The 19,596-nt window shown below is 41.6% G+C and overlaps 1 protein-coding gene across 1 annotated transcript; it reads right to left on the bottom strand.

Annotated features, from left to right (window-relative positions):
• Positions 1 to 169: 169 nt before the first annotated feature.
• LOC306740991 (LHFPL tetraspan subfamily member 3 protein-like) lies at positions 170 to 19,309 on the bottom strand (the record flags this gene model as incomplete). The annotated part of the gene is made up of 3 exons (XM_079223242.1): positions 170 to 200; positions 2,445 to 2,681; positions 18,883 to 19,309. 3 exons carry the CDS (start codon positions 19,307 to 19,309, stop codon positions 184 to 186), a joined length of 681 nt encoding a protein of 226 aa, XP_079079368.1. The 3' UTR covers positions 170 to 183.
• Positions 19,310 to 19,596: the final 287 nt, after the last annotated feature.

The following is a 19,596-nucleotide window of genomic DNA, read 5'->3' on the forward strand; positions in this document are numbered from 1 at the left end:
CTGGCTAATGGGGGCTACAGGAGGCAAAGAATGAGGACTAGTGTAGATTGTAAAATTGATTTACATTACACTGACTATTAAATATTAAGAAGAAATCACAGTGTGCATGATGGCTTACATAATTGACATGTACATATTTCAAGATGTTGATTATGCTTCGTCCCTACTTACCTAAATATTTGGTTAGGCGTTGCCTCCCCCTGCAAAAACAAAAACACTGGGTAAAATATTAAACTACCACAACAGGTTCTCAAGGTCATGCTATTATTAGACTCCCATGTTCACACATTGTCAAAGGCATGCATCCCTCACTATGACTGGTTATGTTACACACAAACACCAGTAGATGGCATCAGGGATGAGCTGATTGGTATAAGACTATTGAGCTGTTGTGAATTATTCACAACAGCGACTCTGGCTCAGTGGTTAGCTGTGGTCGGTGGTTAGCATGCCCGTCTTTCAATCAGAGGATCGGTGGTTCGAGCTCCGGCTCCGCTAGCCCATGTCGATGTGTCCTTGAGCAAGACACTTAACCCCTAATTGCTCCCTGTTGCTGTGTCTATGGTGTATAGAGCAAAACAATGTAAGTCGCTTTGGATAAAAGTGTCAGCTAAATGAAATGAAAAATTCATAAATAGTAGATTATCCAGAGCCATCAAATAAGGAATGGTACATCAGTACAAAGTGAAGCTGTTTATTGATAATCCCATTCATTGGTCTTTCGATCGTTCATCTTGTCTCATATTTGGCATTTAAAGGTAATTTGAGATGAGAAAATAGAAATTGCACATATCGCATCTGCTGCTTATATGACTCTGTGACTGAATTTGCCAGCTGTATGCACAGATGATCAACCATGACACCATGATGATGTAACATTTACTTCTATCATAATAAGAGGGTGGCATTCAAAGTTTTTTTCTTCCTTTTCCCTCCTTCCTTTTCATTCTTTCTCCATACTTTTGTTTAATAGGTTGGCCATGCCTGTCTGGTTCCTTTACTATCTAGTGCACAGACAAACTACTCCCATTTCCCACTGGGAGACATACCTGGACCTCTTCCCAGTACTTCATGCATGTGATAGTAATGCAGATTTCATTACACATGCATGGTCACCAGCGTATAGGTCAGGCCATTACCATGATTAAATCATCACATCCCCTGAGTGTATGGGAGACCTTTGGTGGGAAAGTGAGGCGTGATGGTTCACTGGAGTCTGACACAGTCTTTGGGTCATTGTGCAGTCATGACAGTAGGGAGAAAATATGTGACTTGAAAGATAGTTATGGTTAGTGAAAATATTCAAAATGTAATTTTAAGGGTGTTAAACCCCTTCACAGGTAAAAAGCAGCTTATTACCTTATTTGTGATGGCATCTGGTTGAATCCTCACTCAACCTTGACTTAATATACATCGCTTGAAAGCAAAAATGCCCCGTGACACTGATCTCTTATCTGAATAAACCATTTCATAGACCAATTTTTCCGCAACAACACTTGCACATTTTGCAGACCGTTCCAAAATGGAATAGTAAAATAAGTTGAAAACGTTGCAACGCTCTTCTTTTTCAGTGCATGCTCATGTCTGTAGCCAAATGGGTTATTTTATTTTATTTATGCCATTCGTAGGTCTGTGGACAAAATATAGCTGCTTGTTAGGGGCTTAGGAGTGCACATGGTTTCTTATTAATGTCTGCTGATCTGATCTCTTCTTTAAAAAAATAAAATAAACCCATTATTCAAAAGATGGCTCATGCAGTCCTCTTGGTTATGTTGAAATTCATTTATAGCCTCCTGAATTTAGTTTGTTTCTTTATAGGCTCTATCTGAAGTTCATTACATCCAAACTTTACTTTCAGATCTTGTAAACAAAAGAGCGCAGAGTTTGCCAGATGAGTATATGTTGTTTCACTATCTATGAGTGAACACTTTCTATTTTCAGTCTGGTGGAAAGTTGCATTTTGTGATAAATGCAGTCTATTCTTAAATCAAGCTTTAAAGTATTCTCATTTATTTCAAGTGTATGACTTTACCAGCTCATTATTGCACAAATTACCATGAGACTGAACATTTAGAGGGATTTGTCTGGAACCACAAAGACAAAAAAAAAATCAGTGACTCTCGTATCTAAGAGTAAATCAATTGAAAATGCAGGAGAATCTGTTTCCAGTTCTAGATACATTTACTGTGTGTGATAATTGTGGAGAAATATTTATGATTTCACTCCAAGAATAGAAATATAGATTTGATGAGAAAGGTAGCGTATTGATTGAAGAAGCTGTCTGACACCCAAAATAAATAATTTCAAGTGAATCCCAACATGCTCCTGGAGTGCTACTCTAAACTTAGCTCTGACTTCCAGCACAGTGCATATGCAAAGAGTGAATTTCCCAAAGGAGATCAATAAAATATCACATTTGATCAGATTAGACAGGACATTCTCACCCTTGCTCTCAGCCAGCAGCTCTTCTGTCATGAGTCCGTCCTGCCGGTTCCCCAGAACAAAGGCCAGGAAGGAGAGGATGAGAGCGTCCAGGATGCCCATAATAGCCAAGATGTAGGCCCAACGCACAGAGCAGGCCCCCAGGCTGTACTTGTCTGTCTGCTCTCCGCACATCCGCCGTACCTCGTCACTGTCCCAGCCATCAGGATAGATCATGCAACCCAGCACCAGAAAGACACCTAGTGTGAGGCAGAGAGGGGAAGAAAGGGTTAAAGAGAGCTGGCAACATTAGGAGGAAGAGTGGATGAAAGAGAGGGAGGAGGAACAAAAGGTATGAGCAGAATGAAAATGAGTTTGGGCAGGAAAGTGCAGTGTGATAAATGGATAATCAAGGATAAAGAGATTTTGTGGGGGAATGAGAAATAAAGAAGAAGAATATGCCTGAGTATTCTCCTCTCTGGTGATTTTGCTGTGTCTCTATTGCATTTATCACATTGATTTTCATTCCCTCCCTAAGGTGGGAAGTGTCTAGACACAATGAGTGCAAGTGGAAGAGCCGTAAAAATTGCAGTAAACAGCCACAGCACCAGTCAAAACCGGACACAAAAGCAACAAGAGAGTATTAGAGCGTATAGCTGTTCTGATCATATGAAATGTCCTGTAAAACTGCCTGGGATTTACTTACATTCACATAGTTTACTTGTTTTGTTACAAAATCTCACGGATGTCTCTTCACTTCTTGGATAATAAATAGGTGCAATATTAGATTTAACTCGCTGCTCCTTATTCTCAGTATTTTCCCAAAGGGCAAAATCCCTCTCATCTGCAATTTGAATCTCTTTCATCTTTAGTTTAAAAGAGGTTCTTCTATGAGGTGATGCTGCGGCAGAATAGCGCAAGAAAAAGAAAAAATGAAAGCCCACGAAAGCTCTTGCAGCCTTTTCTCTTACTCTTTAGATTTTCAACTAAGCCTTCATCATTCTCAGTTTTTGCCCAAGGGGTAAAATCTCTCTCATCTTCAATTTGGATTAGGTTCTCCTTTGAGGTGATGTTGCAGCAGAACAGCAGATGACCTGGAAAAATAAGCTGACTGCACAATTATCCCCAGTGCATTGCACATTATTAATAGAGCAAAACCCACTTCTTTATCCCCCCCCAAACACTTGCTTGCAATGTTTCCTCCCTTAATGCTGCTTGTTTGTATACTGGATGTTGGCTTTTGCACTTTATTCTAGTCTGCTAATCATGTAATCTGCATTTTTAAGGGCATGCATGTTGCTCACATTGGCGTACTTTGTGTGTGTATTTAACTTGCTTGTTATTGACCTCGTTTGTATATTCGTTCTGCACAGTCTTACACCCAAAGGAACAGAACAATATACTCTCTTCACAGCCCACACACTGCGGTTTGTTACAATACAGTAAAACTGCAGTCTTTAATAGTGCCAAAAGACATCCGGGGGTGTTGAGAGACATTTCAGTGAGAGAAAGTAAGTAAGAGGGAAATTACAGCGCAGTACACGCTGCAGACAAACTGCATACCTAACAGACCGGGTATCCCCTCGACTCCTCCTCTACCTTCTCCCCATGGCTCGTACTGTGATAACAAATTCATATGCACACAGTTTCAGAAACAAGGACTTATTCAGGCTCAGATGGACAGATGGAAGAGTACTGCAGTGAAATATTCTACTACATGCTCAAGTTTTGGTTTTAGGATTATATTGTTTAATGTCATGTTAAATGTGGTCTTTCTTTTGTTTTGGCCACTTGGAGGCGGCAGAAAATAGTTGTGAATACAACGTTGATGTATTGTGCGTTCCTCCTGTTATGTGCAGCACGCAAAAGATCAAAATGATTAAATCTATCTATTTTCAAATTTTGACTTTTGCGCGAATAAAACGCTTAGTTAATATATAATTATTGTAAATGTTTGGATCACATGAGTCAGAAACAACGCTACGCAGCCACTGCTGGAATCTAAATCTACAAATAGTATAATACTATTCACTACCAAGCCTGTTTGTAACAAGTACTGATCACTTTATCTTCACTTCACCTGTCTCTCATTTGCTTTGTTTTGTGTGTGGAGTGGCTAAGTCCTGCACTTGGTGAAACACGAGGGCAGAGAATATCAATGATCATGTTAAACTTTAACAGCAGCGCTCATAATTCTGCAGCAGCGGTGCGCAGAATGAATATAAGGGAAACACTGATGTAACCTAATCTTTATCTGCAACTGTGCCGAAATGCCAGGTTTAAACAAAATTGATAGAGCTGCAAAAATATAAATCGGCACAGAATTTTAAGGTTAATTTAGAATTTCAAAGTATGAATGAGGCTTCAAACTACGCCTACTTATTTATACATTCAGCAGTTGCTGAGCAACAATTATTTGGAGTCGTGTTTTTGTCCTCTTGCTGAATCTAAGTATTAACTCTGTTTCAACTGTTTTTGTTCTCAACCAGCTGCTGAGGGAAATATGTGTCTCTTTTGCACCAGTTACTCGCTAATTTAGCACATACTGTGTACAGTGTTTTTTTTTTTACTTTTTTTTTACATCCTTTTGAGAAATGTTTTTCACATTGTTTTCACACTGTTTTCAAATCTTCATTTGATGCATTGCTGTTATAATACTTGATTGCAGTCATTTTAAATATCTTGCCATGTTGAAAATATGTGTTCTCATTTTAACATGTTCTCCATTGGATTGGTGGGATTTTTGTAGATCCATATGTCAATCATACATCTAATCAAGAGCAAAGACTTGCATTCACAGCAGTGAGGACCGTAACATGTTGAGTCTTGGCTGGGTGGAAAGGGCTTCATTCCTCGGCTGGAGAAAGCAAAAAACACTACAATGAATAGGAAATAAAGTAAAACAATACAACGTTTTTAACAAAGATAACAAGTATAGTGCTTTGAGAGGGAGCTGTCCATCCTGATATGGTTCTGAAAAGCTGAACTCATTAGTCAGCTGTCATGTCATCAGGTTACCTAAGGGGGCAGCTGTCCTCCAGAGGCGATTTGAGAAATGGACAATCATGAATAATGGTGCGTTGATATAGATAATAACTATTTCAACTTGGACAAATGAGATCCTCCCAACAGTGCTTCTCCCAACAGCATAAATGCTAAGCACATCATGGGGTGTTATGTAACATATTTCACTTAACAGAGAGAGTGCCATGGCAGACCAAATGCCATTTAATATTTTGTGAGTGAATACACATTTATTTTCTCTCTCCTTCATGCTGCATTTACAACAAAGGTAACACGAGCTTTTCCAGATCCTTCTGGGTATCTCCTGCACGCATTTGGCTCGGCTCAACGCCATCATGAATATTACATTGAAACTCAGGAGGAGAGAGCGCACAGTGCTCTGGGGCAGGTGAAAGAGAAAGAGAGTTGTGCACTGACAAATGCTGATAGCATCAGGGGACGAAGACCAAAGGAGAGCAAGAGATACAAGAGTCGAAAACAAATCTGTCACAGTCATGAATGCTGTAAATCATCGACGCCTGTTTCTGCAGACAAACATCTCTGAGGGATGCACAGGCCAGGATTATGCCACATATGCCGCTTCTGTTCCCAGAAACAGCTTGTGGGTATAGGAAGAGCACATGTCCCCTGTAAACATTGTTACAGTAAGCCCGGAGTCAACTAATCCACAAGCAGGATCCCAGCAGTATCCACTTACATAATGAGGAAGATAATCGAAATTCAAAACTAGAGCATCTTACAGCGTACACGCATGTTAATAATACCAAAGGAAGGAAGAAATGTTGACATGACGTTTTCACACTTATAGATGGAATCAAACAACCTTTAATGTAACATCATATCGTAGGCAAAGCAGCATGGCGTTGCTAAATATTTAAAATTCTCTTCTGCATATGGGAATTCTGAATACATGCATAGCATGGAGATATTAAATTAAATTTCCTCTGGTGCATTAATTCAAATACCAGTAGGGATATACTACTGTAGAGTGAAAGTAGACAAATCAACAGAGATGCAAAATGTCAATAAATACAAAATAAATAAATTAGAGAACAAATCCAGCAAATTATACATACCATTGTGTATATATTATAAGCAGCATAATACGTTATAATGGCTAACAAATACTACATTAATAAACACTTAAAATGGCCATATAGGTGCTTACAGCTACACACAGCTTGTGCTAAAAACAAATATTAGATTTTGGAAAGTTAACTATTCCCAAGAAAACATTTTCTCATTATCTGTTGGCATCTGAGTGGCTTTGCCCACTTATACTGCAGAGCAGCAGAACTTCATGCTGCAGTAATAAAGGGTGTGCTCCAAATCCTGCCAACAGAAATAGCAGCACACCTGACACAATACAGCTGTCAGTCGGCGACGAGACGAGATGTTAATTGACGGCATCATACTACCCTTTCAGCTTTGCCCTTCTCTCCGTCTCTTTCCTGCTCTTTCTGGAGAGCAGCAGACGGGCGAGAGAGGGGAGACAGATTATGACGAGCCAAGGAGAGGCAGAGATACAGGTAGAGAGAGAGAGAGAGAGAGAGAGAGAGGTGGTGAAAGACACAGCCCATGTAGGGTGCCATGCTCCAGTCCCGTGTGTGGCCGCCAGCAAGCACCAAGCTAACGTCATGGGCACTGGCTACCATATGCTGGAGCCCCTCAGCCGAGCTATTCTCAGCATTTAGTGAGCGTTTCTCTTTGCCACACACCTCTCTGCGTTCGTCTCTTTCTCTTGTTGGGAACACTGGCACCACGTCAGAGGAAACCTGGACTGAGAAAAGCTTGTTGGCTAACAGTCTCTTTTGCAGGAGACTGTAGGGCAGATTAGGCGCGAACAGCTCTACAGGAGAGTCCGAGGGCAGACCGGCAGATGGAACAGGACGGGACGATGGCAGCAGTTCCGTCAGAAGCCTTGTTTGCTCTTTTTCCCCAAAGAGGCAACTAAATCCCATAGATGCCAACTGAATCCCATTGCCTCCTATAATCTCTGTGTGGCATTTGCGAGTGTAGGTGACTGGAGGTCTAATGTCACCTCCAGAGCAGCAGCTTGATTGGATTTGCATATCTTCTTTGCAGACAAAGAGAAATGAATCACATATACTCTACACTGCATTTGAAAGACAAGGGTTTAATCTACTCCATAGCATCTGGCTCATGTTTTACAAAAACACTGTCAATACAGTTGCAATTCTGCTGAGTGTGTTGTCAACGTTTCAGCATGGCATTGATTGCACTGAGTGGTAGATGGAAATACACAGTTCTTTCCATCACTTACACATCTGCAGTGCATCTAAGCAACCATGAAAGGGGATTTACGTTTTTTAACTCCCACAGTCCTTTGTGGATTGCATTTTCTCCTCTCTTGCTGTGGCAAACTGAATTATGCATACACACATCCCAAACTGCTCTATCTCACAATGCATAAAGATTAAGGTCTTACATGCGCACACATGCGCAGATATACTGGTAAATACACCCCTCTGAGTGAAATACACACAGTGGCTCAAGCATCATTTGTCACCTCGCATAGTGACAAATATCAGTGCTGGTGAACAAAAGACTGTTGACTGAACTGGGAAGTGGGCTCAGAAAATAAAATCGACACAGGACACATTTTCGTGTGTTTATCCCATTGGGGGTTATCCATGAATATGCATATGTTTGCTTTCAGGAAATAGCTAATGTTACACTCCCACAGGTGAAATAGTGACCTGAATGTGGCCAAAGTCTTAGTACAGTTCAAAGGGTTCTTTGTGCAGTCTTTTATGTATCCTTTATGAGACTCAAAAAAAATACATTATTGTAACTCATATTCAAACTGAACAAAATATCAGCCTGTGATAGTTCTTCATTGGTTAGTAATGTAATCTGCGACCCCTAAGGACATGGTTCATCCCCGATGCCTGTTGTCTGCGTTGCTCATACCAGCATTGAGCTCCAGGCAGAGAGAGACTCCTGCCAGTGCTGAGGCACAGTGTGACAGCCTGTCTGGGTGTTTGGATGACTCACGTTGCTGAGACTGGAGACAAGCAGCCCGAACACCACACTGGAGGTGGGAGGGGGAGAAGAAGCTTCAAGTTTTAATGACCAATAGGTTGGTTCCGCATGTATTTTACAATACTGGTCTCTCTTTTTTTTCAAAGGATGTTTGAGTTTCCTGCAAGCACTTGATTGCACCAAAAAGTATGGGTTTTTTTCAAGTTGAAGAAACAGTTTTGTCGCTGGAGGAGACAAGCATGTATATCGAGGAAGAAGAACAGTGCATCCTTTTATTTATCTGTAAACAGCGTCTGTTGGAGATGATCTCCTACAGAGCTGCAGGATGTGTGTTAATATTTGAAACTGTATTCTCTCTATTCTTGTTTTTTTTTCACCATGTTCAGGCATAAAACTGTCTACATAGAAGTAAAATCTTGCTTATTGTTGTTGTTCCTGAATTATCTTAATTGAAAATCACCAGTTTTATTTTTTTGAAGTCTTGAACAGCTTTAACACATATTAGTCCCACACAACCAAAGGACCTGAGCTAGTTGGAAATTGTATCACCTTTTCATATCAAATTTATAGGTTTTTATAAAAAAAACACACTTTTCGACTGCATTCTTTTTTTACCAAGGGAGCCTCAATTTAGTGTTTCTGCTATTCTTCTGTTTGCATTTGGCAGGCTATAGGCTTCCATAATCATGTCTGTGATTTCCCTTCATCATATAATTACCATAACTCAATACAGAAAATAAGGTTCCTGCTTCACCTCATAGAGCTACTTAAGTGAGGTAGTCAAAAGAGAATGGAATGAGACTGATTCATCAAATCTTTCCCATGGCCAGTCCGGACTCTAATGATGTGTGGGCGGTATTAACCTCCTTTCTTCACACAGGCTCCAAAGTCGAGTCGATGAGTACCAAAGGAAGACGGCCAAAGACAATGACAGTGATATGCCATAATTGCATCCTGATAAATGGGGCAATTAAGAGTGTATGATCTGTATAGTGGAACTAAATGGATTGTGAAAATGTGTCACCACTGAGGTCAGCTTCTCCCAAATTGATGGGGTTGTAAGAGAACAAAAGAAAGAGGGTTATAAATGTGAGAATAGTGCAATAGAAACTGTCTCCTGTGTTACTTTGTTAGTGATGTAACATATGTCAATTTATGTGAAAATGAAAATAATGAGAAATATATAGAAGTTAGTTTCATAGTTTCACACAGCATTGACAGGAGATACACATTTGTTTAGACAGCTGGCAGAAGACAAACTTAAGACGGTTCTATTTTCTATAAGTGTCAGCGATATGGTGGAAAGTGGAGCGAGATAAACTTTTAAAACTGGCTCCAACTATCTCTCCTGGAAGATGAGGATCATGCTTCTTGAGATGAGCTGTCCACATTCCAAATCTATTTCTATTTATGCTTCAGTTGCTGGCAAAACTCAGTGTTAGCTGGAGGGAAGCAAGAAGCTTCCAGGCATCTTCTGCATCCCTCGCTGTCAACAGCTTCATCAATGTTCTGCACAACGAGCACATAATGCCCACAGCTAACCTATCAATTCAGTTTAAAGGATTAGGAGGAGCAGTACAAGGCGTATTTCATCAAATCATCAGTATCCTTTACCATGACAAGTCTTGGAAAAACTTTGCAACCATCTTGCAATGCTGCAGATAATATTCCTGCATGCACATTTAGCATATCTTAGCGTACCTACAGGCTGCGTCAAGCACTCTGACTTTCACAATAAGGAATGAAACACAGCAAGAAGGACATCTTTAGAAATACAATTTTCATAGAACAATTGGCTTTATCCAAAAAAAGAGAATACCCAACAGGAGAGGGTGATTCATGAAAACATGCAGGTTTAAAACAAGTCTCAGCTAGTAATGTGAAAAGTGGTTGCTAGGATATCTCTAACGCCATCTGTCCGTCTCATCTATCGGTCTCATCTTTTGTGACTTGTCATCTTTACAGTAGAAGTTTAGTTTCTTTCTTTTTTAAATCATGCCTACTTTGGCCAAATGGTGTATGTTCAGACAGCGTGCGTGCTCTGACTCTTAATGTCCACACAGACCATCCGGTGAGACGGCGCCTCACTGTTACACATTGATTGAAGTTGCCGTTAGAGAGGAGAAAAATCTGCAATCGCCTCCAAGAGAAGCAGGACATGGAGTAGGAGAGACATGGTGCACTCTGAAATTATCGAGTGACTACACCCAAGTGATATAAGGCTGACATAAGAGTGAGACATGTGCCTCTTCAATAAATGTAGCACTTCAGGTTTCAAGCAGAGGTGGGGATGCGAAGGTAGCGGTAGTGGAGGAAGGGGGAGAGAGAGGATTTGAGGGAGGAGTGGAGCGTAAACCGCAGTGAGCAGGCTGGGGTGGAGGGCTTATGTAACAGGTCCAGATGCAGCCTGTACCTTCACAGAGGATAAAGATTGGCAAGGGCAATGGCGATCAAAAGAGACCTTTAAATGATCTATGAAAATACTGGCTTGGCCACCGGTTTATGGGCAAACAGCCGCGGCTTGGGCTGCTCTCAGGACAGACTGCAAGGCTGCGGCAGAGCACCAATGATGTAGCGACATTTTCAGGGAAAATGTATAAAAATACGAGAGAAAAAAATATTAAAATAAGAGATTTCATAAATCCTCCCTCCAGACACCACGTTTGAACGACATGACATCATTTGTTGTCATTATGCAACACATGGTTGCTTCACGAAATGCAGTTGTGACTAATTTGCGACAGATTTTTAATTTTTTTGAATTGCATCAGGAGGAATGCAAACAATGCAAAAGGCTGGATTGACTACGAACTACTGTCGCTGACAGAAATAATGTATTACTTTTATATGTTTTGCATATGCAGTGGTAGAAGAAGTATTCACATTATTCAAGCAAAATTAGTAATACCCCCGACAAACGTTTCTTTCCGTAGGTCACGGTGTCCTTGCCTTTCCTCCCTGTGGAATAAATCAACAGTCTCCCCAGCCAGAGCTCTGGCCCGAGCCAGGCCACTTCTGATCTCAGGGATTAACTCAAATCTATAGTGCACACCCTGCAGGGCTACGGGACACAAAACACAGGGGAGTCATGGTGATGGGTGGGCTGGAGTCTGTATTCCACAGCGCTACACCCAAACTCACAAAGTGCGGGCTCGTTAAACATCATTGATTTGTACGGTTTGATGTCCAAAAACACGATCTCAGGCTTGTTCTGCGTTAAAACAGCAGCACATTGCATCCAGCAGAATCTCTTGCTGTGTTGAAAAGCCATGTAATTACTGGAAAGGCATATGGACAGTACATGCATGTAAATTAAATAGGTGAGACGGGATAAAAGACAGACAACCGCTCAGACAGAAAAAGAGCAACGGAGATTCACACGTACTCGATGGATCATCACTATCTCACCTGCGGCGAAGGTGCCACGTGTGTGTGGATTAGTGCACAAGGCAGTGTTGTGCATCCAGTTGATTTGATTGAAAAAAGGTTGTGGGTCAGCACATTTAGTTGCAGGGCTGCTCTGAAAAGAGCCAGTGAGAATATAGATTGGCTCTGCAATCTACCCGAACAAGTTGTCTTCACTTCTCTTTACCACCTGACTTCCACTTCCGTGTACACCAGACGACCAGTGTGGATTTCAGCCAAAGATTTCTGAAGCCTACTTAAGTTTTATAACTAAGTTCGGTGACAAAGACCGCTCCCCTAATACAGCACAACTGACCTGCTCGCTTCCTTGTTGCCTCAGTTTCCACATCCCTCCCCCTTCCACCACATCCTTCCATTCACATCCCTCAACCCTCATCCCCTCGTCGCTTACCCGACACCCCTTCATTTTAAGACCGCAATCCCTTCTCAGGTCTTGTTTGCTGTGTCACTCACATTAATAGGAGGATATCGTCCATTGATACAATTGGGCAAATTCACACTACACAGACTGTACAGGGAACACTTAAGATGTTCATTTAAAAGGCCACAGTAAATGCCCTATTGTGCTCCAAGTTAATATATATCTTTGGAAAAACATTTTCTTTGTTTACAATTTTGGGATTGGAGCAATTATAGACCATTTTTATTAGAAATGTGTTTCATTTATCTGCTTTTTTCCTGCTGTAGCATAATGTTGTTTGTGATAGGCAAATTGAGGAAGTTGTAATTCAACAAAGATGCATGTTGCAAGAAAAAGTGAATAAAGCCCATGTGCATTGATGGTCATGTATTAGCATGCAGACAAAGGATGTGCATCTCCTAGTCTCCTGAAAAAACAGAACGTTGTGAAGCTTGCACACATACACAGGAAGCAAAGCAACACGCAGAAGTAACAGAATCGCCCTTTTCCTCAGTTAAGCACTAATCGGCCTTGAAAGGCCAGATATGTTTCAAGACAAAAGTGATCACTTGCAGCATTAACTCTGGAGAGCTGGAACACACTTTTCTGTTTAACCTGCTGCAGTGAAGAGTGCAGCTCTATGACAGCGGCTCTCGTGCTAAACGCCACCACTTTCCACCTCTGCATTCAACTAGGCTTTAATGCTCCTCTCAGAACAAGCCTCTCAATAGAGCGAATGGACCATGGGAGTGATAGCTACAGAAACCCAGATAACGAAACTCAGAGAGAAAGAAGAGAAAACATCCAAAGCCTACACTGACAGAACGGACCACAACAAAAAGATTGAAAAAAGGCACCTGACACGAAAGTAAATCCAGGCAGTTAAAAATCAGCTTATATCTTTCCCTCAGTCTGCACAGTTGTTCTGCTGACTTTACAAGCCTACATAGCTTATTCACAGGTATGACTCATAATTTTGAGAAGAAACAGAATCTTCTTAGAAGAAACAGAATATACAACTGAAAAGTAATTATCATTAACCTCACAGTCTTATTAGTTAATTGGCTGGCAGACCCCTGAAAAACTGCAGTTACATGACTGAAAGGATGGAGAGACAAATGAACAGCACATACTCTCACTGGAACATCATAAAAGAAAAGAAGGATGAGAGTTGAGGGAAAGAAAAGGTATGAAAAGAGAGTGGAATTGGAAATACGGCGAGGTCAAAATGAGCAGATGAGATGCACAGAAGGGTGAAATTGTGTTGAAGTACCAGAAAGGGATAAGTAAAGGAGCTTGTGCGTCATGCATCTCGTGAGCTCGGCTTAGCGGGGAAAAAAACATGCTTACATCTGCATGCCATGGACTTGAGCAGATGCACAGATGGAAATAGCTCTTGTAAGGTAACAGAAGGCTACAAGTACATCCCGGGCAGGATGGAGCATTTTTGCACTCAGCTTTCTTTGGCTGAGGTAGACATTTCAAGAGTTCAAATGTTTTCTGGTGGTTAGCTTTGTCATTAAACATTCAGCATTTCTTTTTACCTGAGCTTCATAGAAAACGTTTTCCTGGAGATGGCTGAATTTGTTATATGTTGTTAAGTGTTTATGCACAGCCTTCTGCCCTCAGCCCACGGAGATTTGTGACAGATGCTTCAAGTGTGGCATCACTTAAATGACGTATATTTGGCAAGGCATGCACAAATACCAATATCGGATATTGGGTAAATACGATACTTTAAATAGCTAGATTGGGTATCAGAGACAAAGGGGGGATCTATTCAATAAAATTCTATGTTTATATAATACATATTGGAATTTGCATTTCCTGCTTAAGTTTTTACTATTTTGTTGCAACATTAAAACGGTTTACACTTTATATTCTTTACCAAGTTGCTTGTGTACGATTTATTATTTAATAACGAAAATCAATCATAATAATTTAGTTAATTTATATCTATGTATGTATTTGTTAAAAAATGTTTTACAATGTTTGTAAAGCTATATTAAAGTCAAGCCTGTTTGCCTTACACATAAAAGAATCATCTCAGTCTCACATCGTGTGAGATACATCTTATTAATTAAACACCAGTATCAAATCGGTACTCGGTATCGGCTGATACTGAAAACGTCCGATCGGTGTATCCTTATATGTGGCCAACAGATATGACCTTGATATTGAGCTAGTGTATCTGAAAAGCACTTTACAGTGAGGCATGGTGTTGCTTCTGCTTTTTCATACAATATCAGGTTGCAATGAAGACAAGGAAATAACCATATATGGAAATAAATCTAGCCTTTCTATGAAAAAACAACATTGGTGTTTATTGGCACGAGATGAGATGTGGCGTATCCCCATTGCTATGTAAAAGGAGCAATACAGAAATATAGACAAGGGTTTCTCATTCTCTGTTTCTCTTGCAAACACACACACACACACACACACACACACACACACACACACACACACACACACACACACACACACACACACACACACACACAATCCCTCTTCTGTTCATGGATTGCCTCAAAGTGGACAATTTCATTCACTGTTTCACCAATCACTGTGTTAATATTCTGGATCAGGTGGCACCTGTTAAATCGAACTTGTCAATACAGAAAAAAGGGTGCTCTTGGGCAAATGAAGATACCCTGAGTCTGAAGAGAATGCCGAAAGACTGAACGTCTGTGGAAATCCACTAACCTTGAGGTGCACAGACTTTATCTCAGGGATCTTGTGTCCTCATACTATGAGATGGTGGAAAATGCCAGATCTGATTATATTCGTCAGCTGGTAGCAGTAAATAAGAAAAACCCTAAAGTGTTGTTTGACACGATCAATTTGCTTGTATGTCCTGCTGCTCCAATTACCCCTGTGTTTTGTGAAGCTGACAGCAATGCATTGTTGAGATTTTTCACTGACAAAATTAGGATGATCAAGGAGAAAATCCCTCCTCTTTTGTGTGGAACCCCTGCTGTCATTGAGCCTGTCTCCAGCTTGTGGTCCTCATTTAAGTCTGTGACTCATGCTGATATCTCGGCACTGGTGTCCAAGATGAAACCCTCCTCTTGCTCATCCGACGTCCTTCCGTGTAGGCTCTTTGTGAAAGTGTTTGATGTAATTGGCCCCTGGGTTACCAAAATGGTTAACCTCTCTCTTTCTACAGGTGTGTTTCCCAATACATTTAAGCATGCCATAGTGGAGCCGATACTTAAAAAGACAGGATTAGACCCGACTGACCTCAGTAATTTCAGGCCTATTTCAAAGCTTCCACTCTTGTCCAAGATCCTAGAGAAGGTGGTCGCTGAACAGCTGTCATTATTCCTGGATCAAAGTAACATCCATGAGACGTTTCAGTCTGGTTTCCGCAAACATCACTCTACAGAGACAGCCTTACTGAAAGTGTCCAGTGACATTATGATGTCTGCTGATTCGGGAAAGTGCACTGTTCTAGTTCTCTTAGATCTGTCCTCAGCTTTTGACACCATTGACCACCAGATCCTGCTGAGTAGACTGAGGGATGAAGTAGGGCTGTCAGGGTCAGTTTTACATTGGTTCTCGTCATACCTATCTGGGCGTAGCTTTAGTGTCACAGCTAATCAAATAAGGTCTGAGTCAGCAGATCTGTTGTGTAGAGTCCCTCAAGGTTCTGTTTTGGGGCCTGTATTATTCTTGTTATATTTGATCCCCTTGGGAAAATCATCCAGAGATTTTCTGATGTTTCTTACCACATGTTTGCTGATGATATTCAGCTTTACTGCTCTTTCAAGCCGACTGAGCTTCAGAGGCTAAATTCCTTAGTTCATTGCTTGATGGAGATAAAACAATGGCTAAGTGATAATACCTTGCAGCTAAATGTGGACAAAACAGAAACACTGGTTATTGCCCCTGATGACTTAATTCCAGTACCTAGGTGACTTGGGCCAGTCTGTTAAACCGAGCCTAAGAAACCTGGGTGTTGTATTGGACAAAGACATGTCATTAGTGCAACACTGCAAACAGCTGATCAAAAATTGTTTTTTTCCAGCTGAGGAACATCTCCAAACTTAGGAAAATGGTGTCACAAAATGATTTGGAGCTGATCATTCATGCATTTGTGTCTTCACGTTTAGACTACTGTAATAGTTTATTTTCATGTCTAAACAAGAAGGAGCTGTCTCGTCTGCAGTTAGTGCAAAACTCTGCAGCGAGAATCCTGACCCACTCTAATAGGAGGACACACATCTCCCCTATTCTCAAAGCACTTCATTGGCTGCCAGTTTCCTTTAGGATCAATTTTAAAATTCTGGTTTCAACTTTTAGAGCTTTACATGGTCAGGCTCCACCGTACATCAATGATCTGATCCAGCCTTACACCCCAGCTCGGGCTCTGAGGTCTGTGGGTCAGAATCTGCTGATGGCTCCACGCACCCGTTTCCGGACTAGAGGAGACCGATCTTTCCAGGCTGTTGCTCCCAGGCTTTGGAACGATCGTCCGCTCTCCCTGCGTTCAATGGAGTCTGTTGACTCCTTCAAAAAGAAACTCAAGACCCTTTTATTTGTCAAGGCTTTTGTTTAATTGCCTTGGGGCTGTTATGATCGTCATTGAGTTGTCTTGGCCTTTTTTTAAGTTATATGTGTTTGTACTTCTTAATCTGTGTATTGTTTTATTGTAATTATGAAGCGCCTTGTGACCCTGGTCTGCGAAAGGCGCTGTACAAATAAATTTTACTTACTTACTTACTTACAATTACGAACAATTTGGGCCTGTCATTTATCACTATAATATTGATGATTTGTACCTCTCTATCAAAACATCAGGTGACAGTAAGGGATCCATTACAAATGCCAGTGGGCCACCTGTCCTCAACAGTGAAGGCAGCGTGAGTTTAACCTTCAGATAAGCGGGATGAAGTTTGACAGTGCTAAGCACCCAGGCTCCCTCATTAGGCATCCCTGCGCCAGTCTGCTGTGGACAGGGTCTCTTCTCTTGGCTTTCTCTTTCATCTCTTAGCTACAGAAGCACAAAGCCTGGCGGTCTCCTCATTAAACAGGCTTATTGCATTAATTCAGCCCAACATAACACACTGAGCTGGAGCTGGTCCAACTTATCCCCCCTCATTTGTGTTCGTTGCAAACAGGAAGCCCACTGGGTTCAGCTGAGCAGACACGATGTTTGGCAACGTTTGGACTTCTTTCAGATGTTGCAGGTCTCCACTCACACTGGATGACATCAGCTCACAGTTACACTGGCAGCTGAACCCCTGACCTCGACAGCATTTCAACACCCTTAACACCCCTAACTCTACCACACAAACACACCCACACACACCTGCTGGCAGCAGATAGACTGCAGGTCATACAAAAAAAAACAGTTCATAGTTTATATTTGGCTGCAGCTATTCATCTTAGGTGCTATACAACCACCCTAATCATGCATTAAGTGCATATCTGATGTGGTCACGCAATCTCATAAAAAACGTTACATTTCTAAATTCTGCATTATATTATCCAGATATCCTGGAGCATACATTTTGACCAAGAATGAAAAGAGATATGCATTTTTCCGAGGTATTATCTGTGCACTTATGTTGTGGTGCTGTATTAGGAGAAAGCATTATGATGGATAAATAAATGTCAAGATAACAATGTTTCTGTATTGATACAGTATATAAAGCACAGACTGGTTAAAGGCACAATACAGCTTCCTAATGTGAAACAAATGGACCACTGCCCACCAAAATTCAAAACAGGACCGGAACAAGAAACGCACCCATCCAACTTTTTTTCTCCTGATACCGAGTCCTTAACTCAGTGTATCTACCATTACCGAGTATCAATCCAATATCTGTGTGGTTGGTTAGTGAAGTATATCTAATATAGTAACAAAAGGATTATGAGGTCAGTGAAAACTGCAAAACACTCGTGACATTGACAAATACACTGTAGTTAATGTGGATTGGTCACTTCATGGCCGATACCTGGTCTGGTTATTATAGTCAGTATCCGGTCTAATTGGCCTAAATGGCTATCAAAAAAGTGAAAAATCAGTCAGGACTAAAAATGAAAAATTATCAATGTTTCCAGTTGCAGATGGATGATTTATATCAGCAATATTTGTAAATGCTAGTATAACAGGATGTTATCAAATAAGGTGATACACTTCACATGTAGCTGTAAATACACAAGCAATGTCCTCAGCAGCACTTCAGCACCATGGACAGCACTGTCTGTTCAGCAGTGTTGGCTGACAGCTCCAGAAGAGATCCTGGACACTGTCTGCTTATCTTCTCTCTTTGGCTGCACCCACTGACAGTTCATGTATCTAATCAACTGATCAATCAACCAGTTTAAGGCTTCCCAAAACGTATCATGTCAGGGACCTTATCAGAAAGAAATGATGCCCTAGTCACTTCAAATATTGTCTCTTGGGCCCAACATTTAATTTGAGATAATATTAGCTTGTAACTGTTTGCTGTTGCTGGGAAGATAACGGTGCAATGCTGTCATACCTATGCCTTCCCTACATGTTGTGAATACAGTGACAATATATAAATCTTCTTTCCACGGTTCCCTTCCAGCCCCCTGCATCCCACTATCGGTGCTACTGAGCGGCACTATACCTGACGCCGCTTGCATCCAGCCGCAGATCTTGTACACGGTGGAGGTGCTGAGGAGGAAGAAGAGACTGAAGCAGCCGATGCAGGAGCAAACCAGCATCATGGACATTCCGATGAGGAAGGAGGCGGCCTTGAACGCGGTGGAGGGGATAGCGGCGAACTCAGTGAAGGTTCCCTGGCAGGCCAGTTCTCTGGCGATGCCGTCTCCGACGCAATAGTGGAAAAGGCCGAAGTAGCCGGCCTGCGGCGTATCCACGCCATCCCCTATCCAGTAAGGCTGAGAGAAGATGGTCACGTTAACAATACCGAACAGGATAGTGAAGATGGCCCATAGAAGTCCGATGACGCGGGAGTTGCGGACGTAATTGGTCTGGTACAATTTCGCAGCTTCTGCAGACGGTAGCATTGATGCGGCAGATCCAGGTATCATTTTATGTAATCCCGAAGACTAAATGAGAGTTGCGATCTGTCCGAGCACAGAGCGAGGGCTTAGCATCTATCGCACGAACCGTTTTGCAGAATCATCTCCCCCCCACCTAGAAAAAACACACACACACAGCGAGAGCAAGCGAAGAAACCTATGCCCATGCAACTGCAGCACAGCAACATCTGTCAGGCGCGAGCAGCTCGTGACGTCGCATCCTAGAGCCAGGCGGTGAACCGAGATGGAGCTAAAGCAGAGCGCTTGAACCCTCGAGGCGACCGATAAGTCTGAAA

The sequence above is a fragment of the Taurulus bubalis genome (assembly GCF_910589615.1).
Source record: "Taurulus bubalis genome assembly, chromosome: 9".
NCBI lineage: Eukaryota > Metazoa > Chordata > Actinopteri > Perciformes > Cottidae > Taurulus > Taurulus bubalis.